Source organism: Drosophila hydei, unplaced genomic scaffold, assembly GCF_003285905.1.
Source record: "Drosophila hydei strain 15085-1641.00,03,60 unplaced genomic scaffold, DhydRS2 tig00008114-arrow-pilon, whole genome shotgun sequence".
NCBI classification, from domain to species: domain Eukaryota; kingdom Metazoa; phylum Arthropoda; class Insecta; order Diptera; family Drosophilidae; genus Drosophila; species Drosophila hydei.
Genome location: NW_022045827.1, coordinates 1,777,016 through 1,804,909, shown reverse-complemented (window position 1 = coordinate 1,804,909; position 27,894 = coordinate 1,777,016). Strand labels below are relative to the sequence as shown.

The window sequence follows — 27,894 nt, the reverse complement described above, 5'->3', positions numbered from 1 at the left end:
TTGCTGTGCCTGTATGGCAAATTTATGTAAATACATTCGACACGTTTCTTAATGCACATTCAGTTCAAGTAAATAGGGTTTATCAGCGACTACAGTAAGAGCTGCCTATGTGCCGCTATGCTATGTACTTGAATTCAGCAAAAGTGCGACGAGTTCAACAGTGTTAACTGCCTAAATGGAATTAAAGGTGTAATTTTCCATAAGTAATTGACAGTTACAGTGTTAACTGCTTAAATAAATTGTAGGCAAAGGGAATTTTAGTGAAGCTCAAAATCCAACGAACGAATGATTTATTATAAGGGCGGGCATAGTACAGTGATTACAATGCAAATGAAACTCAAGGTAAATCATTTTTAGTTAAACACTTTACAGTAACAAATGCCTAAGCTAAACTAGACATTTTCGCTCAGCCCTTTTTAGCTAAACTTCACTGTTTTCAAAGCTCATTGAGCTCACTAAAGTTCAACAGCTTGATCTAAGTACTTTTTAATGAGCTTCACTGTAGCATAAGTTCATATACAAGTACAGTAATAACTCTATGAGAACAAAGTTATGTGTATCTAATAGATACCTAAACAACTAACTCTAAATGCAAGCTTCACTGTACTCTAGAATCACAGCTCTTCACGTTTTTTACGACAACAACAATTGCGACTGTTGCATAGCTGATATTGCAATGCAATTTGGTTAACAAATGCATATATTGTATCTTACAGATACGCTTGAAACGATAGATACATTTTGACACTTTTAGCTGAGGAAGACGCGCGTGCGCAACTTGAGGCGAACTGCAGCGACGCGCACACGTCGCACAGCTTGAGCTATCTGCAAATGTATCTATAAGATACAGATGCGCTGCAGCATTCTATGCCACAGACCGAAGACGAAATAACGAAAACGAAAAACGAAAAACGAAGAAAAACGCGACTGATTGCTGGGCGATTGAGTGACAAACTGCTTGCGTCGCTTATTTTGTCGCTGCTGTTTTGCGCTGTCGTGCGGTTTTACTTAACTTTACTTGATTTTTTTCCACATTTATTTTTTGTTTTTGTTTCTTTAGCTTTTTGTTTTGTCTCAGTAGTAGTGAGTGAGTGTGCGTGTGTGTGTGTGTACTTTAGCCATTGTGTACTCAGTTCACGATGTGCCCAACCGCGTGGCGAGACAGTCGAATACGAATACGAATACAAAATTATCATTATTATCGTTGCCTTTTAGTTTTTGGCATTTTTCGATTCGGTTAAATGGCATTTGCGACAAAATGAAAAACCTCAACACACAACACAAAAACCACACACACACTCGCAAACACACTAAATACCAATTCTAAATTTATTATACTCTAGAGATAAAAGACTAAAAATGCTAACATAAACTAAATGAAATTTATCTAAATTTAGATTTCAATTAAAAATTATTGATTGCATATTAAAATGGATATAGCTAAAATTAATATGGTTTTCATTCAAATTAAAGCTTTTTCTTTATCCATATACCTAACTCTATTAGACGTACACATATAACTTTCTTGAACGTTTTTATAAAAACGGCTTTAAAGTTGTTTGCTTATCCCATATGTAACTATATATAAGTAAATATTTTTCTTATAAATATATATATATATATAGTATATATATATTCATTTACTTTAAGCAACGTGACATAGCATTCGACTTCAGTTAAATGCTCGTTTTGTAGTCAAGTGTATCTAAGCCATAAATTGGGGAACTCATCAAGTGACGCGTGCTAAGCAGCGCTGATCACAGCCGCCACCTGATCACGAGTATCGCATAGATACACACAAATACACCGACAAACATACACACATAGACACAGATACAGAGCGTCATTTCGAGTAATTTTTGTATACTATAATTTAAGTGAAAATTGCGAAGAGCGAGGGTATTTTGATTTTATGAAAATTGAAGTTTGACTGAATTTATAATATTTATATATATATATAGATATAGTTATCGATATATATATATATAGATAGCATCAGTAGCCTTTAAGACACTGAAACTTGTATTATAGTTTCTTCTACTATATTATTAAATAAAACATATTAATTTTCATTGATAACTAAGAAATCGATAAGAATCGATTCAGTATACTTTGTTCTGAAGAGATAAGACCAAATTGTTGTGTTTGTAGGCTTACTTTTAGCATACATGTTTACATAATATCTTAATGTTTAGTTACTTCCACCCATAGTAAGAATTACAGTCAGCTGTGTTAGTTGTCTGCAAGCTGAGTTTAAGCATTTAAAATGCTTAAAAATTCAGTTCGCTATCAGTTACAGGGTATCCTCTGCTCTATCACAGCCGTCTACAGCACATTATCGTGCTGTTTTCGGAGTTTTGCACTGTGCTTGCGCGTTTGGCAATGCATTTCCATTGATGTCTGTTTGCCACTTGGCTAAACTGACAAAAATCAGTTATATATACTATATATTATAGTGTATACATTATATATATATATAAATATGAGAGTTGGCTTATATACTTGTGCCGGGACTACCTGACTTTGGATGTTGGCATTGCCAACGCCGGTCTCTGCGTCGCACATTATGTTTGTTTATTTATTATTGTTTCGCGTTTCAGAGCCGGCGACAGTTGTTTAATTTATCAGTTAACAGCTTTGTGGCTTTGCAGCAATACGCTAAAAGCTTCAGTTGTTTCCACTCTCGATCGTATTTCAGCGGATTTATTTTGTTCACAGTTTTCTGAGTGTGTGCTTACACACAAAATGTGAGTACATAAAAGGTACTCATTGCCCTTGTCACTGGCATTAGAAATGAAAAAAGCGAAAAAAAAATCGAAAAAGTCGAAATACTAGATGTCTCTAAAAGCCTAGTGAGAGACCGGCTGTGGTTGTGGCTGAGTTTTTGGCTGTGTTCGCAGCGCTTATCTCGACAAGAAATTTAATTAAAATAAAACCATATGCCGCAATTGAAACGCCCCCTAATTACCAGGGACGCCCTAACAATAGCCGCAGATATAGATACAGATACAGCTACACATCGACTGTGCGCTATTGGGGGTGCAAATGCAAACAGACGCCCGCAACAAAGCACTTGAGAAGGAGACTAGGGGGCGTGCCGGGGAGGAGGAGGGGCGGCTGTAGAAAACAAAAAAATATAATATGCGGCATACTGAAACAGACGCAAAACCATTTTCGATAATTGAAAATAATAATTAAAATTCTCTGATTGAGGCGCATTCGCTTTTTGTTGCGAGCCACAACAACTGACGTCCACAATTGGAGTGAAAGAAGCTATAAAAAGTAGCAGCAACAACAACGACAACAGCAATCGACTTGCAGCTAGCATACACAACAATTTGCCATACAATTTGTAATTCAATGATGGGTCTACGATACCCTGTAAACAGGAAATGGCGTATAGGCAGAGACAATCTTAGCTCGAGTTTATTTAGAGCTCAGGTTAAATGGCTTACACAGCTGCCTAGGCATATCTAATTCAAGCGATTCGATGAAACAATTCGATATTGATAAATATAGATTGCAAACATTGATCATATAGAGTTTAAATGCTCTTGTTTAGTATATAATAGCTTTTGTAAAATGATATCAATAAATGATATATAATCAAAATAATAGATTTTAAACCTATCTAACATTGGAGACATTTTTTTTTCTAGTAATTTTTCCTAGTATATTGCTTCTATATCTGGCATATCTTTCATGCCTCTAGTGTATCTCTCATATGACTAAAGTCTCAAATATATTTTACACTTTACATAATTTCTGGCATCGCAGCCAAAATTCTTGTCAGATCTCAAATTTGACATAAATCAAGCAGAAAATTCTAAATTTTGTCAACTAGAAGCTAAGCTGCTTACAGGGTAACTGCTCTTCGAGCAAGCTCGTCTCAAGTTCTCAATTGTTGTTTTGTTTTTCATTTTAATATGCAAAACTTGTCGCCTGGCTGTAGAATTGTGTTGCTGTGGCTGTTGCTGCTTCTTCTTCTGCTTCGTCAGTTTTTTCTTCGCTTTTTTCCAATTCTTTTTATGTTCTTTGTCTTTCATAGAGGCAAAGCCCGTTAGCCGTATTTGTGTCTTGTGTCCAGGCCATAGAAGTCATCGTTATGGTGTCTCCCCAAAGTGCGCCTGGCTTTGTACTTGCCCCATCCTCTGCTTAGCTCCCTCTCTCTCTCTCTCTCTCTCTCTTTCGCTGTCTCTTTGGCTCTTTGGAATTTATAAGCGTTCTGCATTTGGGATTCTAAGTGCGTGATTTCTTCAATTAAATGCCCCAAAGTCTTTGGTTCTCATTGCAAGTCGGCAGTCAGAGTCGCAGCACTTGTTGAATGGCATTGCACAATCATGTGGCAATGTCTTTGACTGCTACCCGAGACCCGTTCAGAAAATGATGTATGTTAAGCATGCCTGTTCTGGGGGGCGACAGTTCACAGCATTGTCTGTGCCATTCTAAGACTCTTTTGGACAATACTTGTGGTTCGAGCATAGAATTTAGCATAATTCTCAAACAATGACAATAGTTCAGTCAATAGAATAGATGTGAATGGCAGAGACGAGAATAGAATAGCTTGCAATTGTTTGTTATTATGGCTAAGAAATTAATTTGCCAACTTGTGCAATGGCAAATTATTCTCAATTGCAGTTAAAGTTGAAGTTAAAGTTGAATACGTAAAACGGAAATGAAGAAATTTCACTAATTAGTCAACGATAATTCTCTTATCAATATTTAGATTTCGGCTTTATTGCAGGCGGTTGAAAATTTACCTAATGACTTCGGCACTTAACGACTCAAGAGACGGGAAACTCCACTAGATAAGAAAGTATTTCAAAAAATCACTTTTAATTTGATGAAAAGGTTTTCTCTTATAGGCGAACATTAAGATCATTTTAAATTTCTATCTTTAAACTTCAACAATTGTGAACTATTCTCTACTTGTTGTCGAAACAGATTTAATCTGCAGATAAATGTAATTTCTTGAGCTTTTTCACTTTGGTATTCAAGTGATATTTCATTCGCATTTGCTACGCACGGCAATTATGCGCATATTTCAATATAGGCGCAAGTCAAGCGTGCCGCCTGTGTGTGTGCGTGTATGTGTCTTGTGCCACATGACAAACTGCAGCTGCAACAAGGCGAAAACGCACTTGCAACACGCAATGCAGCGTTAAAAAAATTTCTCCATTTGGTGGCATTCCACAAATGCTTTTGGCAATGGCTCGATGCGGGCCACGCAAGCGCAACTAGAATATCACATAGATACAGATACAAATCGAGCGAGAGCTGCCTATACAGCTAAAGTATCTGAACTATTTCAGATACATATGCATCGAGATCAATAGTTATAATTGCAAATAGTTATTTGTGGATGAAGGGGCAGAAATGGCGATGAAGAAAGAATTAAAGATAATTTATGTGAGATATACATAGATATGTATTTCGGTTAAGGTATAGATGGTGTATCTGTTGAAGCTAAGATACATATTTATTGTTAAGCAACTGTTACAGTTGCAGTTGAGGTATCTTTTCTGAATAGATACAAATACAGATACATAATTAGATAAAAAGATATAAATATTGAAAAGTATGACAAGGTATCTGTGAAATACTGTGAAGTTTGCTATTGCTATAGATAAAATATCTATTGAACAGAGCAACAGATACATTTGAAGCCATTGCCAAATCAGCTAAGCTCTCGGCATTATATAGACTTATAGGTAAAGATACTTTAGAATATAGATATAGATAGGTTTCGAGCAACACACAAAGTATCTGCAGAATAAGAACACAATTTGAAATATTGAAGCAGCTATAGCAACAACAAGAGATAAAGTATCTTTTGAATATAGATGCAGATACACATGGAGCAACTGCAAAACAGGCAGATAAAGTATCTGTAGAAGTGGAATGCAGGAAAATATGCACAAAGCAACTATAGTTTCTGCAGAATATGTAATCAAAGCAGCAACATATAAAGTATCTTTGAAATATTGATGCATATCCATTTAGAGCAACAGTCAAAGATACAGAGAAAGTATCTGTAGCATAAGATAAAGATAAAGTATATCTAGATACAGTTACATATCGAGCAACAGCTTAGGATAAAAAACTGCGAATGTGCGGAATTCACTTGAATCAAAACAAAATAACAAAAACAGAAAACAGCTGAGTTAATAACGGCTCAATTGCTGGCTAATAAACATACATGTACATAAATATATTTATCAAGTATATAAGCAAAAGCGAAATTGAATGGAAATTGAAATTGAAATGAAAAACTGGTTGCGATCGTCGTTCGTCAAAAGCGACGAGCGGGCGGGCGGGCTCACAATAATAATTAACCAGCTGTAGGAGCCCAGGTATTGAGAAGCCGGCTCGAAAGAGTGAGTCAAGCGGTGGCTGATGCTGCTGCCGCTGCTGCATTTGCTCAGATTTAATAAATCTTTTATTTAATTTTTTAATTTTATTTGTAGTTCGTTTTTGTTTTGCTTTGTCTGAAACGCATTTTGTCAATACATAAAGCCAATTTGCATATTGTTGTTGGCCTTTATGAGCGTTGTTTACATTTCGGCAATTGGCAAATTGAGTGTCTGAATAATGGCATTTTTTGAGCACCGTACTTCAAGCCAAAAAAGATATATCTATATATATATATATAAATATATGTGTGCATATATTTTGCCCAGATTTAAGTGAGCATAAAACTAAATATATATAGCTTATGTGCTGCGGTTGTAAGCACTTAATATTTGTTAGGAATAGAACTTTTGCTCGACTTTCGAGCGATTTCATAATAATTGTTAATTAATTAGAGTTCAGTGCGTCACATTTGCAATAAAATTGATTTTGATTACTTTTAAATTTAGTTTCAATTCACTTCAATTGAGCGTGCACAGTTATTTAATTTACAGAATTTCAATTATTGTTTACTTTTGGAGCAACAAATTGAATAACGTGCGCGATCGATCGACTGACAGCTGCGGCGAACTGCGGCAAACTGCGGCGACAAAATATTCTATTGGAATACGCGGCTGCTGCTCACGTTTGACAAATTGCGCGCGATTGCGGGGCTATCGATGCGAGCAACCAATCCGTCCGACCGACTGCTGACTGACTGTGTCTACGCTGAACCACCAACTGTGTGTGTGGGGCTTTTAGCTTTGGGCCGATCGTCAATTGCGCTGCACTTTGAAATTCATTTGCTGCTTGGCGCCTGGCAATGCTTGTGCCGGCGAGCGCTCTCTTATGCGCTCACTCTCTCTCTCTCTTTCAACGCACAGCTGTTATGCGCTCTCTTCGCCACTTGTGGCTTAGTCAAAGTCAATTAGTTACGCTCTTTGCTTGCGTTTTGTCTTGTTTGTTTATGTTTGTTTCGCGCTTTTCTCGCTGCCGGCTGACTCAGCGTTTTATGCAGTTGTTGTTGCTTTGTGTTTTAGAGTTCAAACAAGATGATTGACTGGCGTCGTCTGTCTCGCTCTAGCCCAAGTACTGCATATTGAGTATTGTTTTTGTATTGCTAATGGCAACTGCTTGTAAAGTAACGGTTTGTAATTTAAAGCTTGCAACGCAAGTAAATTGACTTAGCGCCCAACTTAACCTCAGTTTACAGTGGTGGCAATTGTAAGTGATCAGAGCTCTTCTTAGAGGATCAATGATATAACAAAAGTGGTGCAGGTACAATTATATGAAGCTGTCTTTTTGTAAAGGCTTTACTGTGTTCACAGCTTACGTTCAAGCCAATATTATTTTTTAGCTTCGACTGTTGTTGTCTTATTCGCCGAATTTCACAATGTTTAACACATTTAACGCCGAGTTAAACGAAACGCTGCTCGCAATTAACAACTTGGCACAGCCCTAACGAAATCCAGCTACTTACGCTTGTAAATGTATCTGTTGGATACACAAGTGAGCGCATGTATCTAAAGAGGCGATCACGTCAGATGCTAAACGAGCAACAAATGTGCGAAAATCAATTGAGGCGCACTTGACGAGGCGATGTCTCGACAGCATAGAAAAGCGCTTTGTGTAGCCCGTAGAATTCCGTAATTGAATTGAAAACTGTGTTAATGTGACCAGCAGCAAAAGTATCTAACAGATGCACAGATGCAGATACAGACACAGACACATTTGACTCAAGCGCAGATCTGAAGATACCGCACCACGAGCTGCCATCTTGTCATGGAACTGCCAGAGTAGGGCATTGTGGTGTGTCCACCCTGTCAGCGCCTGACAACTTCACAAATTAATATACTCATTAATTAGAAAGCCAAGGCGGCATAAATAAAAGTGTGCGCAAAAGTGCAGACGCTGCACAGCATACATAATTAATTTGCCATGATTGGTCAGGCAAAAGCGGCCAGAGCGACGGAGATGGCAAGATGGCCAAGTGAGAGCGAGACAAAAAACTGCTCGGGCAAAAATTCAAAGCAGCTAACAGCAAAAGGGCAACGACAAAACGGCTAAAAGTGTTTAGAATTTCTGGCATCTTGTCAAGTGTCGCCAAAACATTTGGCAAAACATGCAGGGCGAAAGGGGATTGAGGGGCGAGGGTGTGGGGAGCCAGATGAAGGGTAAGTGAGTGTAAGGCGAGTTTTGCACTTGTTGCATTTGCGTATTTTCTGTGGCATTTGAAATTGTGCGGCATTTATGTATCTTTCTACCGCTTGCTGCCAATAAGCTCTACTGCATTAGAGGTAGTCCGCTATTTGAATGAGATGCATAAGTACAAAAAATAATAAAAGCATTATGTAGAGAAAATATAAAATAAATATATTTTTTTATATTATTTATAAGTGTTTGTAGTAAATATTAAATTTTTCTATTTTATTTAGATATGTTTCTAGTAAATTATAAAAAAAAATAAAATAATAATATTTTTTGTATTATTTACAGATGTTTCTACTAAATTTAAATATTTCTTTAGAGCATAGAAATTTCTGTCTAAAATTTAACAATTTCGTTATGCAAATTTTAATAGCTCTTTTATGGCCACGCCTTGTTATCATTAATATTCTTGGCACCCAAAATTATAAATCTTCTTAGATAATGCATGGTGCGCCAGCCATGCACTTCCAACTAGAAAATTTTTCTTCTGTTTTTAAATTCTTAATTTACTATAAAATTTGTGTGTTACGTATTTTTAAGTTTTTGATTTATTTTCGTCGTGCGTACAGCGTGACGCACATGAAAACAAAAACAAGCAAGAGAATTATCCACTTCTTGTGCTCGTTGAACACCTTAATGGATCTGAGAAGAGCCAAAAAATTGTACAGACAAATGCGAGAGTGGGAAAATAAAGTATATAAATAATAAAAAATAAATATTAAGAAAAATAACAGATGAGAATAACAGACAAAAATTCGTCAAAGGGATGTGCGATATAAGAGGATGATGTAATATGGAAGAAGAAGAAATTGAATATGATGAGCAAAAGGAGAGAAAGCATTGGAAAAGAATGGGTATAGAAAAGGAAAATAGTAGGAATAGAAAAGGTATAGAAGGGAAATAGAATAGGAATAGGATAGAAACTTAATTGAAACAGAGAAAAAGACAAAAGAACAAAACTTAAAAAACAATTTTGAATGCAATAAATAATTTATGGAGTGGAAAAATAGGAAACTGTTTGCAAATTCTTGATCTCTTAATAAAGTGATCTTAAGAGTAAAATTTTGTACAAAAAACCGAACGATATTTTCAATGATCACTCAGCAATGAAGATTAATTAGGAGTTTCTCATTAAACATCAGATATCATAACTTGCCAATAAGCAACATCAATAATAGTCACTTTCATATAAAACTTAAAATATATTAGAGTTCTTAAAAAAGTATATTTGCAGACACAAAACAGAAAGGGAAACGGAAACGGAAGCGCTATGTGTTACAAAATGGCGTCGCAGTCGACTGGGCTGACGACAAAAAAGGCCGTAATAGAAAAGCCTCAATGAAGATTTTGTTTTTACTTCTGTTTGTTTGGCTTCGATGAACAGGGTTGCCACCTAGTCAGCAAATAGTGGTAAACCTTGATACGCAACAGAAGACAACCGAGTGCTAGTGAGAGTGTGTACAGGACAGAACGTGCCTGGCTAACAGTTGCAAGCTTGTTGAAATGGTATTTATTCAAAGAACTTAAGCTTTCAATGCCAGAGCCAATGACAGGGACAGAAAAACAAAGACAAAGACATCGAATCTAATCGATTTAGTGGGCTGCCGCAAGGCCTGCCATGGCTAGCATATGCCGCCCGGGCCATTATTCATGCATATGGTAGGCGCATGTCTCCGATACAAGTTGCGATTAAGACCACAAGGCAGAGCCATAAAAACTGGGCAAAAACTGGGGTCTCAGCAATCAGCCAGACAAAGGACTTTAAAAAAATAAAAAACTTTTCGTTTGTTTTTTTTATTTCTCTGTTGAAACTTACCATTTCTGTTCTCACTATCAGCAGGCTTCATTTGAATGGGATGATGCATCTGTAAAAGGCAAAAGAAAGAGAGAATGTTAAGCCAGAGCAAGATAGCATAAGAAGAGCAAAGAGCACGGAGCTCTGCTCGGGTTTCCTATTCCTATTTTAACTGTAGCCAACAGCTGCTGAATTGCAATTCAGACTCAGGTTCTATGCAGGACACATGAGTTCTGTTCCTCTCCCTCACACCCACATACACACTCACACACGGACAGCAATTCTGCAGATAAGTTTTTCAGTTACCTTTCCTTTGCTATGCTTTGAAGATTTCATTACTTTGATACGAGCTAAAATGCAACAAGAATATTGCCACAAAAGGCAAGTGCAAAGGTTAAAAAATGTCCATAAAGGCTAAGGAGAGCCGGAGAGCTGGGTTCCTGCAAGGGGCCGTAATGTAAAAATCAAGAGACCATTTCATTAACGTAGCCATTAGCACTTCTGCAATTGAATGCGCAGCTTTTAACAATTTTTAATTTATTTTACATTCATTGAGCAAACCGATAAGGCTCGCAGCGCTCTCTCTGAGCTCTGCTATCGGTTTCCTCTGTGCTAGGACTTGACAAGGCAGGCAGGACAGGCAGGACAGTAGCAGTGGCAATACTTGGCAGAGGGACTTGCCATTACTTTGATTTCAATTAACTTTTCATTCAGTTAAGAGGCGCCAACAGCGGCAAATGGTAATAATAATACTTACAATCATATTAGACTTGCGTCAATTGATAGACTTTTTCTTCTCATTTTTTAACTTTGGCAGGAGTTAATTGAGAAAAGAAAAAGTTAAGTGTGCGCGGATGAAATTAACCCCACATCACAAAAAATGGCAAACATCTATATGTTATTGAAGTAACCCTAAAGAAAATTTAAGACAAATCGATAATGATCGAGGTTCTTAGATTAAAATTTATACAAAAATATATTTAAGGAAATTGAAGTATGCTTTAGACCCTATGAATATCTGACTTTATATTTCAAATTTATCTATTTTGCGTTGGGGTGGCTCAGCTAAACAATGGTAATCGATATATATCGATGATTAGCCATATTTTGATTTCTTCGTTTATTTTTCGTCATAGTTCAAAGATAGACTGCAATAATCAATACTTATCGATTTACTAAGATACAAAGACTAGAAACTACTATAGTTAAATAAATTTGATTATTGAAGGCATATTGTTTAATATTCGTTGATAAGTTTGCAGTGAAGGGAATATTTAGAATTAAGCAGTATAGAGTATATTAAATTCGTATCAATTTTCTATGCTGTCTCCTACACACACATACATTATTATTCTTTAAAATTTGTAATGGACACGCGGAAGCAAAAACTTGACCGTGCGACGACAGAGCGCTGCACTAAGTGAATGAGTGAATGAGTGACTGGCTGAGTGAGTGACTGACTGATTGAGCGAGTGACTGACTGAGTGAGTGAGTGTCGTGTTGAAATGGAAATAGAAATGAAATGCTCAAGAACTCGACAAGCTGTGCTCGATGTCTGGCTGGTCTATCTACACAGCTGGGTAGCTGGCCATTCTGTCTGCCTGGTCAAAAGGTTTTGCACAAATTACGAGAAAATGTCAGTGCCTCAGCTGCCGTCCCCTGCCTCTGCCACAAATTGCCATCCACTCTCTCTCATTGTTGCGTCATTTTGCTGCTCTATTATTCAAAATTGACAGTTGAATGAGTTAAGTGGCCTGTCTAGGATATCGCTCCTGCTGCTACTCTCTTCCCAGCCCTGAAAACAAGCTCCCGCTCTGTCGAGCCGCTTCCCAATTTAGCTGTCCATTTGTGTAAGGCTGGATATGTATTAGACCCATGTACACAAATTGTTACCCTTTTCACTCTAATGACAATTGGTTTGGCCAAACGATTTGCTTTCGAGCTGTTCATTTATTTGCATTTCTTTTGCTCTTCCTTCTTACTTTATTTTTTGGTGCTGGGATATTTCATGTGTGATTGCAGCTCAAATTGTCAATTAGCTATCAAAATATAGCGCACAATTTGTTTTGGCTAGCCGAACGTGAAATACTAAGCGACACACTGCAAAAAAGCTCATGAAATCAACATTTAATATGATATTCATTTTGATTTTTTTTTTAATTTTTCGGAGAGCAAAAGCCATAAAACGCTGTAAAATGTCTAGTTAAATTTTTAAAACAATATTAATTCATTAAACAATATTAATAATTAATTTTTAAGTAAAATATTAAAATATTTTTTATTTACTTTTCTTTTTATATATATATATTTTTATATTTTTCTTTTAAATATTTAAAAGTTAAAATCAAGTATCTATATATATTTCTTTAAATGAATTTAAGTTTATTTAAGAAGTCATTTCTTAAAAGCTCTCTCGTCCAAAAATCGTTCGTTTCTTTCTCTCTCTCTCATACTCAACAAACACTCGTAAAACCCAATACAAAATCGTTGCATACTTTCGGGCTTGACATAAAAATAAATCGCATTTGCTGAGTTTTACAGTGTAATCACTTTTCCGGGCAATCCAAGTGCGTCACAACTGCGTCTTTTCACACGTGCCCCACAACAAGAACGAAAACAGAAAAGACTCGACCGAAAAAGGCCACTTAACTCACACACATGTATGTGGTCTATATATAGAGCGAATTGGTCACTTCAAAACAAAATATTTATTGAAGCCGTTGACAAGTTGGGCCCACACAAATATGCAGATGCCCGTGTGTGCGTGTGTGTGTGTGAGCGCGCGTGTGTGTGTGAGAAAATGCCGACGTTTTAACGTCTGTTTACCTATCGATTATTTCAGGTAAATTAAGTAGCTCTTGCACAGCAGCAGCAGTAGCAGCAGACGTTGGCAGAGCTTGGTGGTTGTTCAGGCAGCCTGCCAAATGCATTAAGGGATCAGACATGCCCACACACACACATGGATACACACATGCATAGCTGGGCACTTACTTATACAAACAAAGTGCGTGTATATAACTATATACACATATATACATATATACCTGGGCATTGATCATTATTTTGACAATTACACACGTGGCGTCATTTGCCACGCCCTTTCGCCCACCGTCTCTCCATCGTTCGCTCTCGCTCACTTGTTTTAGTGCCATTGGATTTTCCATTAACAATTTGAATATGTAAATGAAGCAGCTAGCTGCGAGCTGGTTCCAAAGGCTAGCTAGCCCTACATACCTACAGACCGATATGTAAGTATATATTTTGAGTAAGGGTAGTCCCTTTACAGTGTTTGCCTGTGCGTGAACACTTCATTTAATACGTTAACAATGAGATTGTCCTCAATAATTGAATCCACTAATTGACTGATGATTACATTTGTGTTGGCCACACAACAACAAAGCAACGGCCACGCCCCCACGACCATGTGTGTGTGTGAGTACACATATCGAATGGCTAGCTATTGGAAATTTTAGGTACATATGGTAAACTATGTCATTCGATCGATCGATGGGCGCCGATGGTTGACTTTCTCAAGCTGCATTATTTAGGAAGCAAAATATATCAAATTTGACGAAAGTGAACTACGAAAAAAAAGAAAAAGAAAGAGGAACGCACACACTTACAGAACACATACATAAGATATACATACGAAACACATATATACACATACAGAACGTGAAACGAGCAAGTCAAAGCGCTAGCTACATATATAATTATAGAGTATTGTTTATTGGGGGCATTCCCGTTGCTGTACTTACCCCATCCAAAGTTTTGATGTTGTGCAGCGCATCCTGGGCCCTCAAAGCCGCCTTGCGCGTGTAGTAGGTGACAAAACAGCACCCTGCAAACGAAACAGAACGAAACAATCGATACAAATCGATACAAGAAATAGGCAAGTCGATAACAAAGTTCAACAATCGATAGACAATTGCACAAACGTATGATACAAGAACGGTAAAAGTAAATTATTGGTCGGGACTAAAACATTGCACACTTCTCTATAGATCTCTATAGATATCGCGACAGATATATATAGCATATATATGTTATCATGCACGTAACAAACTTATTTTCTTGTTAAAATATAATTTAACTTGGGCATGCAACAGCTTTGGTACGTTAAATGTTTTTCATGGGACAAGAGACGAGCGCATCATGCGAGCCATGCAGAGATAATGATAGACAAATTGAATATGTGGGTGGCATATATATATATATATATATATAAGTATATACAATTATGGCGTATGGCAGCTGCTGCCTAAAACTTTTATGCGCGCGTGCTTTAACATGATTAAACGGACAGCACATATGTTCAACGAAAACAATAGTCGTAGTAAAACAATTTACTAAGGGACAATGATCGATAAAAGTACACTCTTTATCTAAATTACTTGACAGATGTTTAACCTAATAGCTGTGAAGAAATCTATTATATTTACATGATAACTAGCTCATTTGGTGTATATTATGGTGTGATATAAAGTTAGCTAACGGTATATCAATAACACTTCGACTATTATCATTAACATATTGAGTAGGAGTTTGAGATTTTCTTACATAAGTTGATCAATATAATAAGTAGATAAAAACTTAAGAAATTTCTAATGTTACTAAGTTTATTTAAATTTTATATTTATCGATATCGATAGTCGAATTGATTGATTATGGATAAATTAAGAGCTATGATTCTGATCTTTTATTTGTATACAAATAAATTAAAATTTCGATAGATTTAAAAGGATATTAAAAAAATTAAAAAAAAAGTATCGATAATAATCGTTTTAATTTTAATCAAAAGCTATGTGATTTTCAACAGAAGTATGACTAATCTGGCGATAAGTCTCTTCAAAAGATTTAAATTGATCGATAAGCTATGGAAGTCGTAAATAACTAATGTGTTGTATTGAAATTTAGTAATTATATAATTGAATGTGTATTTATGGTACTAATTCGTCTTTACTATAAAGTTTTGAGCAATTTTGAAATATATAGAAAATAATCGAATTAATTTTTCACTAAAATATTAAAGCTATATATAGATCATATTAGAACTTTCTACACATATCTCCATCAATTTGATATTCATCGATATATTATGAAAGCCGCATAAATCGATTGCTCATAGAATATTTATTAATGATTTTGCTGCTAGCCTCAAACCTCAACAACTCTGCGTCGAGCGTAATCGTCTTATGCTACCTTCAGTCATACTCAGTGTGTATTAAGCCTGGCCACAAACAACTCTTATGCTGTCATAAGCCTAATCTGCTCACATGCGAAGAAGATGGAGAAGGCGAAGTGACGGAGCTGCAACTATAAGTATATCCGATCATTGAGAGGCAACAGCACGCCTGGCCATAAATATGCATAATACAATTTCAACTTTTCATAAAAGTTTGCAAGCAAATGCGCAAATTATTCAAATACCCAATAGAATTAATCCAGCTCGATGGGTGTGCGTGTGTGTGTGTGCCAATTATGGCCAATTACCATCGAGGCTGGCAGGAAAAAAAAGATGGGAGTCAACACCTGCTCTGGACCGTGCAAGGTGTTAGTCCTAATGTTGTTGTGTGCGCTCGCCATAATCATATTACTTGATGTTAATGTAAGACCCCGCACCTGGCTTAAAAGGGTGCGCCTCGAAATTGATGGGCGTTGTAAAAAATCATTGAGAGAATGGGGCAGAGAGAGAGAGAGGGAGGGGAAGGGAGAGAAGGTCTCCCCGAGGGCCTCATTTGCCAATTAATCCGCACATTTATATGCGTGCACTCACCTCGGCTAATCGATGTGACCTTATCTCGCAGCACATTCAGCGTATGAACACGGCCAAACTGCTCGAACAGGCTCCGCAATTTGGGCTCATCCCAAGTCTTGGGTATTTGGCCCACAAACATTTTAATGTTGTCCACATCCGGCTGATCCTTGGCCAACTCCGTGTCGCTAGCAGTTGTAGTATCCATGGCATCCGTTGTCTCGCACTTGATGGCGGGCAGAGCGTCCAGCTGCTGCCGCCTCTCCTCAGCGCCATTCGGGTCGCTGCAAAAGCCACAAAAATAAAGTCATTATAAATCAGGCACACACACATTCATATCTATAGAAGTTGCTGGCCAAAAAAAAGTTTGCTCGGTAATTCCATTGAACTTTTATGGCCAACATATTGAACAAGGCTAAAACAAAGCTTTGCTTCGTCTCACTCGTTTTCTCTCTGTTTGCTAACTTCATTTGCTAATGACAATAAAAAACAACAAGCTGGACAACAATGCTTGGTGGAGCGTGAATGGGAGCTCTATGTGCGTGTGTGTGTGTAGTAGAGAGAGAGAGAGTGAGAAGGAGAGAGAGGGGAAGGCGAGAGTGAGATTGCGAAGCTGCGCAGTGCATAAAATACAAATACTAATTGTTATTAGCAAACTAATCTAATCTAAAAAGTTGTAAACGTTTTTACTTTGTTTCTGTGGCTGACCACCACCCGCGCCTTATTGTGTGTGTTTGTGTATGGGTGTGTGTGTGAATGGTCCATTTGTGGCTTCACTTGGTTACTTCACTTGAGTTTTTGTATGTTTCACTCTCTCTATATTTTGGGGTTTTATTGGGTGTTGTTGATGGCCGCACAAAATTGACTTTTCCTTGATGTCAACAGCAACAACCACAATAACAATAATAACAACAACCACAGCAACACAATTAGCCACAACAAACACACAAGCTGCTTTGGCAAATAAGCCAAAGTTGTCAAGCATTCGAAGCGATAAATTTGAAATCTAATTGGTTTTCAGTTTTATTGAAGAGAATTCTAAGTGGATGAGTGTTTAGGGAGAATAATTCTAATTGGATAAGCCGAAAGAAAAGGGTTTTAATATTAAATATGTTGCGTATTAAATTTAATAAACAATTATTTTGGCTTAAATTTAAGTTGATGTAATGAAAGGCAAATCAAGGAAGCAGGTTAAGTCTTAAGCAAGATAAGTAAGGAAGAAAAGTTAGAAAATGGAAAGATATGCAAATATTACTCAAGAAATTGTCTTATATTTAAAATGAATTTTCTTAGATCAAGCTTTAAGTAAAGTAAAATCCATGACAGAATGATGTTCGCCTATCTCAAGCAGCTCTCCACAGCTGCTAAATGAATTAAGCTATTCGCCATTGCGGATATTATCCAATTCAGATGCTATCTAGCTTAATTTCGCTTTCAGGCAAGCAGCATTTATGAAGCTGGTGCCAGCGGAATTTACGAGCTGAATGAGACTCTCTAAGGATGTCAGCGCGCACGCCTACTTTCTTATATTTATTGAGCGCGACAAAGCCCGAAGGCGGCAAATGACAAAACGAACTTAATCTATTAGAGGCGGAGCGTGTCGCTGCCAAATAGTCTAGTGTCAAGGTGATAAATATTGCCCACAAGTCAAATGCAAAGTAGGCCAATGGGCGGCCCAAAGAGCGGCAGCAGCAAAGTGGAGCGCAGCCCAGCCAACTGGGTATCAAAGCTGGCCTGGCAGGCATAAATCAAAATCAGCGCGCAGCACGCAATTTTCTGTTGCCTACTTTTCGGGGCGCGCTTTAAATAAAAACGTTCAACGAGCAGCAATAGAGGTGGTGCGGGCAGCCGGTGCGCGACAGGTGTCGCTGTTGCCCCGCAGGCAATTATTTCGCTTTCAAAGTCGCACTGCCGCCTGGGGAATCCATCAGAGAGTCAGCGGTGCGCAATGGATGCTCTCGTGGGAGATGCGATGCGATGCGACGCGACGGCTGGCGAGAGGGCACGGCACGGCATGGCATGGCAAGGCAGCAACTACTCGAGCCGGCAACAGTTGCTGCTTGCGTCTTCGCCTCGCTGGGTTTCTTCGCATTACTAATTCAGTTTCATTTAAATGCGCCGCAGCTTAATGAGAAAATTGCCTGCGGTGGGCGTACACTGGGATTTGGCTTGAGCTTAGGCTGGGCAGGTGTTGGATTGCTGAGGCTCGATTTGAGGCTCGGCATTGCGCTAAAATGTTGTTTGCTGCAGGCTGCTGCCACATGCGTGCCATTCAAGTGGATAAGGCTGCTGCTGCTGCTGCTGTTGCTCCTGCTATCTATGCTGCGCCCCTTTTTGGCCACGCCCCGACCACGTCAATGCTGGCGCCGACAAAGCCGTGACGCGGCATTTAATTTATGATGGCAGTTTGTTATGTCGCGCCTGTCACAACAAAAACAAACAGTTCACAGAGCCAAGATAGAGGACGCTAGTGACACAGAGACTCTGCGAGGCAGCAGGATGGCAGCCACGAGGCAGAGGGAGTGGGCGATTGCAGCAAGGCGCATAAAAATGACCCAACATAAATTTAATATTCTTGCTTTATTATTTAATGGCAGCGAAATACGCTGTAAAAAATGCCAACAGAGAAGAGAGAGACGGAGAAAGAAGGAGAGATTGAGTGAGAGGGAGAATGAGAGGGGAATGAAGGCGAATAGATGTTGCCCCACGTGGGACTGCAGCTGTGTTAAGTCTGCATTTCCGCTTGTCACGTTGTCTTATCAACCACAACATCATCATTATCATTATCATTATAATTATCATTATCATTATCATCCTCCGGGAAGGTAATGTAATGTTATAATTGCCAGCGGCTGTCAATGATCATTAGCTGCGACCTGCCTCCATTTGCCAATTAATAATCTTAATGCAATGCCAATTATCGTTAGTCAGCAGCGTCCAAAGACTCTTCACTCGGCACGTTGTCACTTATTTTAATTGAATCGATTCGATTCGATTCGCTGCATTCTGTGGGGCACCCGTTCAAAAATGCCTGCCAACCAAATGGACAGTTCACTTCAGCTGCTGCTGCCTGCCTGCTCTTGCCTTCTTCGTCCTTTCTATTCATATTTTTTTTATAATTTCCGGGCAAAGGAACTTGTCGTAATGGAAAACGATGCAGCGGGCCGTGGCATAATAATTTGAAATTCGATAGCGTCGCAGGTTTTGGATGCTTCACAAAAAGGAAATTGAAATTTATATCTAGCTAATATGCAAATTGATAAGAAATTAGCTAAATTATTTAAGTTTCGATAATGCAGCGCGCGAAGTGCGGATGTTTCCTTTTGCGAAATGGACCGAAGTCAGTGTGAGTGAAGATGAGACTATTTTAACGTTAGAAAATAATTGAATAAGTCTACTGCTCTAGACATTGGAAGGGTGCTCATGGATATAGTCTAGAGATTGTATTTGAGCTGAGTCGAGACTTTATAGACCAAGGCAAGGTGGCTTATTATTAGTAGAAATTTATGAATTACTATGTGGATCTGACTTCGACAACTATGGCCTTCCATATATTTCTAAACAAAAATAATGAACAAGTGAAACCTCGCTCACTTTCCTCATTTATTTATGAAATATTTATCTGCTGTAGTGCAACTCTGTCTTAACAGAAATTAATTAATATACTTTCTCCAGGCTATGGATAATGAGCACAGAATACATTGCTTAAAGAGAGCAAAAGTTAAAGGTTGCAACTACCACAGGGCAGGGAATATTTTATATATTTTAATTCGATATTTTACGTCACGTCTCCTTCACTTTCTTCTCATCCTACGGCAGGGGGTAGTAGCTACCTAGCCAGGCTGTTTGGAAGAGCTTCTAGTCTCTTGACTCCAATTAGACCTCTCATATATCGATGACTTTAGTCTAAAGTGAACTAAATCTAATCTAAATCTAATATTTTTGATTTATTCTAACTCACTTGTATGCTCTCTAAAGCTCCTTCATAGTCTGTTGTCATCTCCACACATATAGTCAACCTATAAATTTCTATAGCATACTTTAAAGGACTCGCTGACTAAATAGATAAAGTTCGCGTTAAGCCAAGCGAGGAGACCAAAACAAACAAATCATTCGAATGCAATTTGCAGTCATTAGGCGAAAAAAGTAAAGTAACGCAGCCAAATGGAGGCGGTGCGGGGTAGGCGTGACTCACCAATTTGTGGCGCCGCTGGCGCTTTGGTCGGCTAATGAAGTTCTGGAATTAATGCTGGAATTTAGCAGCGCCGATGTTGCAGTTGCTGATGCTGCTGCTGCTGTTGGTGCTGCTGCGGTTGCTGCTGCTGCTGGCGTTGGTTCTGCTGCTGCTGTTGGTGCTGCTGCAGTTGCTGTTGCCGCTGCTGCCGCTGCGGCTGGCATGACGGCAACGACGGCAGCGGCAGCGCTTGCATTTACATTGGAATTTATTTGGTTGTGCAAAAGTGTTTCGAACAATGTTGTCGACATGCCGACGCCAACGCCGCCAGCAGTTTTGGTCATTGTCGTTGCTGCTGCCGCCGTTGTTGCTGCTGTTGGTATGTTGCTGCTGGGCCGCAAATATGGATGAAAACTTTTCGCAGCACCTGTAAAAGTTGTTGCCGTTGCAATGGCGCCCGTTGCAGGCGTTAGATTTTCTAAATACTTTACTGGTTGCTGCTGTAGCTGCTGCTGTTGCTGTTGCAAGTTGTTATTGTTATTGCTATTTAAATTGTTTGTGTTGCTGCCGCCGTTATAGAGACTGCTGCCATTGGCCATACCATTAGCGACAAGTGCAACAGGTGCTGTTGTTAGCATTGTTGTTGCTGTTATTGTTGTGTCTGTATTTGCTTTTGCTGTTGTTGCTGCCACAGCAGTTGCCACTGTGCTGCTTGTTGCTGTCGTTGATGTTGTTGCTGGAATGCCGCTTAGTTTGTCCGTGCGTTGTTTCAAAGATTGCAACATCATTTGTTTTATTTCACCTTTTTATTATTATTGTTCTCTCTCTCTCTCTCGCTTTCTCTCGATCTCAATCCGCAGTTGTTGCTGTCGCTAATTACTTTTAGTGCTGCTGTAACTGTTGCTGCTGCTGCATTTAGCAATGCTCCCCTTTTAATTTGCCGTGGGTTTTACTTTTATTAAAATTGTATATTATCTCGCATTTAATTGCTTCGCTGCGCGTTTTGTTTATCACAGTTTTATCCCTCACTAAAAACTTCTTCACTTCTCTCTTCCTCGCTCTGTTTTCATGCACTATTTATTTGTTTATCTTTGTTTTTGTTTTCATTTGAACACTTGGCACTTGCAACAGGCGTGGACTCTGCTTAAGGCTTACTGTAATTAAATTATAAGAAAAATAATTGTTTGTTAATTCAAGGAGTTTTACACATTTGAAATAGATTAAGCTCTCTCTTTATTTTGAGTTAATTTATGGAGAGTTTATGTATCTTAAAATCTTTAAATGAATATCAAATGTTGGTTTCATATTATGTGTGGATGTATAGCAAATAAATATCAATTAGTAATTTTAACCCCTTAGCTTTTGTGGTATTCAAATTACATAAAAAAATGAAATGGAATTATCGATAATTCTCGATTACGAGGAAATGTGATGAGTTATCGTTAGAAATGATAAGCTCATAGCGCGTATGACATACAGGTGTATGGGCTCATACGAATGTATAGACATGCGGATATATGTATATACGGACATGTCTAGATCGACTTAGTTCTTTAGTCTGATCAAGAATAAATTTACTTTGTGGGCTCTGCCCCGCCTTTTTTTATCTGTTACATACTATTTCACAAAACCATTATCAGCTGAATAAAAATCACAGTAACAAACAAAATTTGTAAAAATATCAAAAAAAAATTTGATGCTTGGCAATAATAAAATTAAAAATATTATATAAATTAATAATGATGGTAAGATAATTTTGAAATAATGAATACTAAATAAATTTGTCACAATAATGAAAACAAATTCTTAAAACGAATAATATGTAGACTAATACAATTAATTATAATTATTTATATTCACTTTAACAGAAGCTCCATCTAAAATTTAAAAACTTTCGCCGAACTTCAGACTCAAATTAATAAAATTAAATGCATTTAAACTGAAACTTTTATAATTTTTATAGAAAATTAATTGAAATAAATGGCCTGTACTTCAAAAATGAGACTCTTAATTGTTATTTAACAGAGAAATATTAAAATAAAATTAAAATTTATTATAATTATTTATATTCACTTTAACAGAAGCTCTATCTAAAATTTAAAAACTTTCGCCGAACTTCAGACTCAAATTAATAAAATTAAATGCATTTAAACTGAAACTTTTATAAGTTTACCTCAATTTTAATATTTTTATAGAAAATTAATTGAAATAAGTGGCCTGTACTTCAAAAATGAGACTCTTAATTGATATTTAACAGAGAAATATTAAAATGCTTGCATTAAGTGCGTGTCATAGATAATTTAATTAAAATTTGAGTTAAGTAGTTGATGCAAAAAAAAAAACAAGAAGAGCAACCACATAGTTAAATAAAACTATGTGCTTTTTTAATATATTTTTATTTGTATGCAACCACAGTCAAAATGGCAGCCAGATTGAGTCGTCCTTTCGCTGCAGGAACTAACGCAGCTGTAACAGCAGCTGCATAGCTAAGCGCATTTCAATGGACGTATATTGACAGACTGACCGCAGTGGCTGGCCACTTGACTGTCTGCATTGAATTGCTTGGCTTTGATAAAGCGCCAACACACACACACACACACACGCACACATGTACAGTATGGAGTGGCATGTAAACTGAACATGTTTGTAGCTGCCGCTAAATAGATAAGCATTTGAGTGCTTCAAAACACAAACACACACACATATGTAACCATATATATTTATATATATACATTTATATATATATATATTTTACCGTTGGCGTTCAGACCCTGCGCTCAGCCATTCGCATTATGTTGAAGGCCCCAGCTAATTAGTTAAATTGAAATCAAATTATTTGTTGTCGCACTTGACTGACCACAGGCATGGGCGCCTTAATTAACGCGCTTCACATACACACACACACACACACACTTACACACAAACTGAGAGAGACACACTCGTAACCACACACTCTGGCATATACAGTTCTGCCTTTGCAAGATTACCCTTATTATGTTATGTTTATGTGGCTCTTGAAAATTTCACAGCGTTTCACATGGCGTATGCGCAACGCCTCACATTACCCAAATCTGAAGCTTAAACTTTTTCGAGTCTTTAAGCTAGCTGCTTGGACGCGCTTTTGAAGCTTCCTCTTGGATTTTTCTATTATTTTTTAATAAATTGCAACGCTCGCATATTTTCGCGCTTTTCTATTTTCGTTTCTTTTTTTATTTTGTGCTTCTTTTTTTATGTTTTGTTTTTTTTTGGCGTCCGCTTCACTTGGCCAGACGCAGGCAACTGGCGACGTGTCGTGAAACGCTTGTTGCACCCCACCAACAAAAGATTCTCGATGTCGACGTCGATGCTGTTGCCGCTGTTGTTGTTGTTGTTGTTGTTGTTATTATTGTTGCTGGGCTGCCAGCTTCGGTTTGCCAGCGGCATTGCTGCTGCTACGTTGCCACGCGCTTATCCAGCGTCATCAAACGATGTCGACGACAACAGCGACGCCTTGTCTTGTATACATATATATATATATATGTATGTATATATAAATATATACTATATTTATTTTCGAAAGAGCATATTAGATTAAACGACTTTCTGACAGATCTTGCAGCATTTGGGCAGTTAATGCTGCACAGAAAAATTCTTGGATTTAATTAAAAATTATTTAAGACTTTTTTAGTTTTCTTATATTTTTTTAAAAATTCTTATCAGTTGTTTAGCTTATGTAAATTAAAACTAATCAGAAGAATTGTTGTATGCTTGAAAATTCTATAAGAAATTTTTAACTGTTGCAACTAAAGTTAGTCATGAAAGTTTCTTTGCTTTTGGAATCTTTTGCCAAGCAACTCAACTACATCCACCTTGGTTAGAGCATTTCAGCTTCGGCGTGTTATGCTCAAAATTCTCATTTGTTGTCGCTGCTGCATTATGAGCAGTTAACGTAGCCAGGGTGCTGTTGGTAGCTCCTGCAGCTTGAACAGGCAACAAGCAGACGCCCAGCGGTGGCAGCTGTGTCATCCTCGTGGCTGCTGCCGCTGTTGCTGTTGCTGTCACCTTGTAATTTTATTTATCTATTGATTATTGAGTATCTCTTTTCTATTTATTTGCCTTTGTTTGCACACGCAGCACGCTGACAGGCTGACAGAGAGAGAGAGGAAGAGAGTGAGAGAGCGTCAACCCCCTTGCATTCAGCTCCCCGCGCTTGTACTAAATATTGTGCCTGGCATTTTTATTAAAGCTATTAGGGGTAGGGTTCGCTCTACTATAGCTGCCATGTGTGTGTCGGTGTGTGTAAATATTTGGTGCCTCTGGCTGTTTTTTAATTAACTTTAGTGACAATATTTTGCACAGTTTGTAAGCCTCCCTGCCTTGGCCTAATCTGCCCCTGCAGCAGCAACAGCAGCAGAGATAATCAAACTGTGTGCCCAAAGTATGCAAATGTAGGCAAGTGATTCTTAGGCCTGACCCAAATTCTCTCTTACTCTGTCTCTCTCTCTCTCTCTTTCCCACTATTTCTGTCTCTCTAGCCGTCGCTGTGCCAGTCTCTGGGTCTGTTTTGTGACAGTGACACTGTCGTTGACATCTCACAACTTGCACTCTATATAAGAATCACATGTCAGCAGGCGATGCAAGGCAATATCCAGGGGGTGTATGGGCTAGTGCACTGCACTGCAAGATACTTCACTGCGCTACGTATGTGTGTGTGTGTGCTTTAATATGTGTGTCTGTGGCCTGTGTCAGCTTCATTCACTTGTTGAGCGAGTTTTTCTTATCTTATCTACTCTACTTTATATGTTTGTATAGTGGGTTTTTATTGAGTTTCTTTTCGCTCAGTTTTTTTTTCGGCATAACACTGCGCGGTATATATATATACGATCCATATATCCAAAGGCAAACATAGCTCTACCTGCAACTGTAAGTTTGGCTAGCTAATCAGCTGTTATCTCTCAGTTAAAAAACATTGAAAACATTTTATCAAAACTTTCAGCTGCCTCGAAGGCAAGCTAAGCATCAGCGTATAACGCTACGTATAACAGTGTGTATAATAGATTGGGTGAGTATAATAGCAAACGCACTAAACGTTAATCGGAAAATTTTCAGCGTAGCTAACTCTTTCAATAAGAATTAGTATAACACAGTTTAGCACAATTATAACATATTTCGAACAAGTATAACAGTGTCTAGTAATTAGTTGGAATACAGTTTGCTCGACTCTAAGGCGCACTACTTACTTATGCTTATAGATCGATGTAGCTTACGCAAGTATCTTATAGATACAAATGTATCTCAGGCAGTTTGCTTGCGTTTTCAACGAGCACTTGTCAATGAACTTTGGTTTTCGGTTAACATATGTTACGGCCTGCCATCGTATCAATATCTAACTGCACAAGCAAGCACTATAGGTACACAGATATACAGTTACTCAGAAACGGGCATTTCATCAGAGATTAGATAATGCACTCGCGAGTTATGTGTTCGAGCCGCACGACTAGGCCAGCGAAAGGCAACTAACAAACCTCCCAAAAATCAACTACAAGGTACCCCTTGATTTCATAATTATTTTCACACACTCATATACGTGCCCGTGTATGTGTGTTATCTGTAACTGATAAGAATGCTTATCGCATATAATTGTTCGCTGATTGTTGTCAGCACAGGCAGGTAAACTACGACAGCGACTCGTACTCTAATCTCTTTCTCTGTCACTCGCTCTCTCCCTCTCTATCTTGGGTAAATTTTAAGTCTGTCCGGTTGCCTAAATAGGTCTCTCATATAGTCTTTATCTTGCGCTCTTTCTCTTTGTTTCTACGCTACCGTTGACTCGTCGCGTTTGACTGTCATTTATTTATTTTCTCAAGTCTTTATCAATTTTTGCCACAAGCCAAATGCACTTTCTGCTGAGCTAATATCGAAATCCCGCAGGTGCAGGTTTAATGTGTTTTATGGCTTATCACTTGCTGACTCAGCGACATGACGACGACAACACAACATAAATGCTTCACTTACACACTTTATATATATATATTTTTTTAGTTTGCGGCTTAAGTCTATATAGCAATCTGTCATAAGTATTCGCACACTGGTGCGTCCAAACAGTTTTTATGGCCATTCACATTTTCTTATCAACGCGTGACGGAACGACAAACAGAAACGCCGAAACATGGCCAAGAACTGAAATCGAAGTCAAATTCCCACTGCAATTGCTCGGCTCGTAACTTGCGCGTCGATATATCCGTACTATAATGCTCATAAATATAAACTAAACTCATGCACGGCCCGCAATATGTGTGGGAGTTGCTCTATATATACACCACACTCACTCACACACACACACACACACACACAGAGAGAGACACGCTGAAGGCTACTGTGTTGTGGGCAGCCTGAAAAAAAATAAAAAGAGACCAATGGCCAGGCCACGTCGCGCCGTATCCAAAGTATCGATGAGTTTGAAGTGCTCAAAGGAGTGTGGGCGGAGGGCGTGTGACCGCACAGCAGTTCACTCGGTGGCCATAACAGACAAGGGTTAGCGTTAGCTCTATATACCTCAATACCCAATCGGGCATATAAGGCGGAACATAGGTTCCAAACACACACTGCCAGAGCTAGAGACACACACACATTAAGTCTTTGTCTTTGCTTGTGGCAAAGCGTTCGGCTCGGACTGTGCCATCAAATTATAATGCCTCCGACTATTTAGTAGTAAATGTGTGTTACTTTACATATATAATGGCTTTGCCTGCCTGTCCGGACATAATTATATAGCAGGCGATTATAACAAATGAGGAAACTATGTGAAAAACGTATATTTAATTATGCATTGCATACAGTCCTCTAATTAGCCTATATATTTGACACTCTATCCAATTTGTGTACATTATATAACTGTTATATTGCAGCGTTTCTAGGACAGTCTATTAAACTTTAGCTTACTAATTGCAAGTGTAGTATAACAGTTTGGAATACCAGTCTTCAGTATTAGTACTAAGAGTTAGTATTAGAATGTATCATAATCAAAAAAATCTATAACGACTGTTAACATTTATTAAATATTTTAGTTTTAATAATTGCATGTGTAGTATGACAGTTTTGAATATTAATTTTTAGTGTCAACACTAAAAGTAATTTTTACACTTTATTTTATTCAAAAAGTACATACGACCTAGTTGGAAATCAGTTTACACCATTTCCATATTTAATATATATTTGTCACATGTGTATAACAGTTTTACTAGCTTGCATGTTGGAGTCAGTGAGAATTTTAAATTATACATAAAGACATATAACAGTTTATGTAATCATTTGCTTAAGCTATTATATTCTTATACTTTTTAATTGTTGTATTTTCAATGTACATATAAATATATCAGTATGCATTTCAATTGTATATTTATTTGTATGTATAACAGTTTTATTATTATTATTATTATTATTAGTTTTCATAAACTCATAAGGCTTTAAAGTATTATATTTTCAGTATATATAAAGATATCAATGTACATTTTAAATTCATATATTTATATATATATATATATATAACAGTTTACATATACTGCTTAGGTAAGCTACTCACTTAAGTATATG

The 27,894-nt window shown here is 37.8% G+C and overlaps 2 protein-coding genes across 6 annotated transcripts in view; both read right to left on the bottom strand.

Annotated features, from left to right (window-relative positions):
• Positions 1-16,426, bottom strand: part of LOC111599103 (CUGBP Elav-like family member 1) — a 52,576-nt gene extending 36,150 nt beyond the window's left edge. Inside the window, exons 1-3 of one of the 5 annotated variants that reach the window (XM_030224523.1) lie at positions 16,170-16,426; positions 14,152-14,234; positions 10,415-10,463 (exon numbers count right to left, since the gene is read on the bottom strand). In XM_030224523.1, coding sequence (XP_030080383.1) covers positions 10,415-10,463; positions 14,152-14,234; positions 16,170-16,356 — 319 coding nt within the window. In that variant the 5' untranslated portion in view covers positions 16,357-16,426. Of the gene's footprint in view, positions 1-738; positions 955-6,848; positions 6,896-6,924; positions 7,006-10,414; positions 10,464-14,151; positions 14,235-16,169 lie in introns of those variants that run through there. The other 4 variants (XM_030224520.1, XM_030224519.1, XM_030224517.1 and 1 more) reach the window with 4 other exon arrangements.
• Positions 16,427-19,542: 3,116 nt separating this feature from the next.
• Positions 19,543-25,803, bottom strand: LOC115483216 (probable basic-leucine zipper transcription factor E). The gene is made up of 3 exons (XM_030224526.1): positions 25,542-25,803; positions 20,507-21,476; positions 19,543-19,550 (listed from the first exon to the last, which is right to left on the bottom strand). Exons 2-3 carry the CDS (start codon positions 21,108-21,110, stop codon positions 19,543-19,545), a joined length of 612 nt encoding a protein of 203 aa, XP_030080386.1. The 5' UTR covers positions 21,111-21,476; positions 25,542-25,803.
• Between the last annotated feature and the right edge of the window lie 2,091 nt (positions 25,804-27,894).

What these genes read in the sequence shown, in the direction of transcription:
- LOC115483216 (XM_030224526.1), bottom strand. Translation starts at nt 21,110, where the DNA reads ATGATGTTGCAATCTTTGAAACAACGCACGGACAAACTAAGCGGCATT.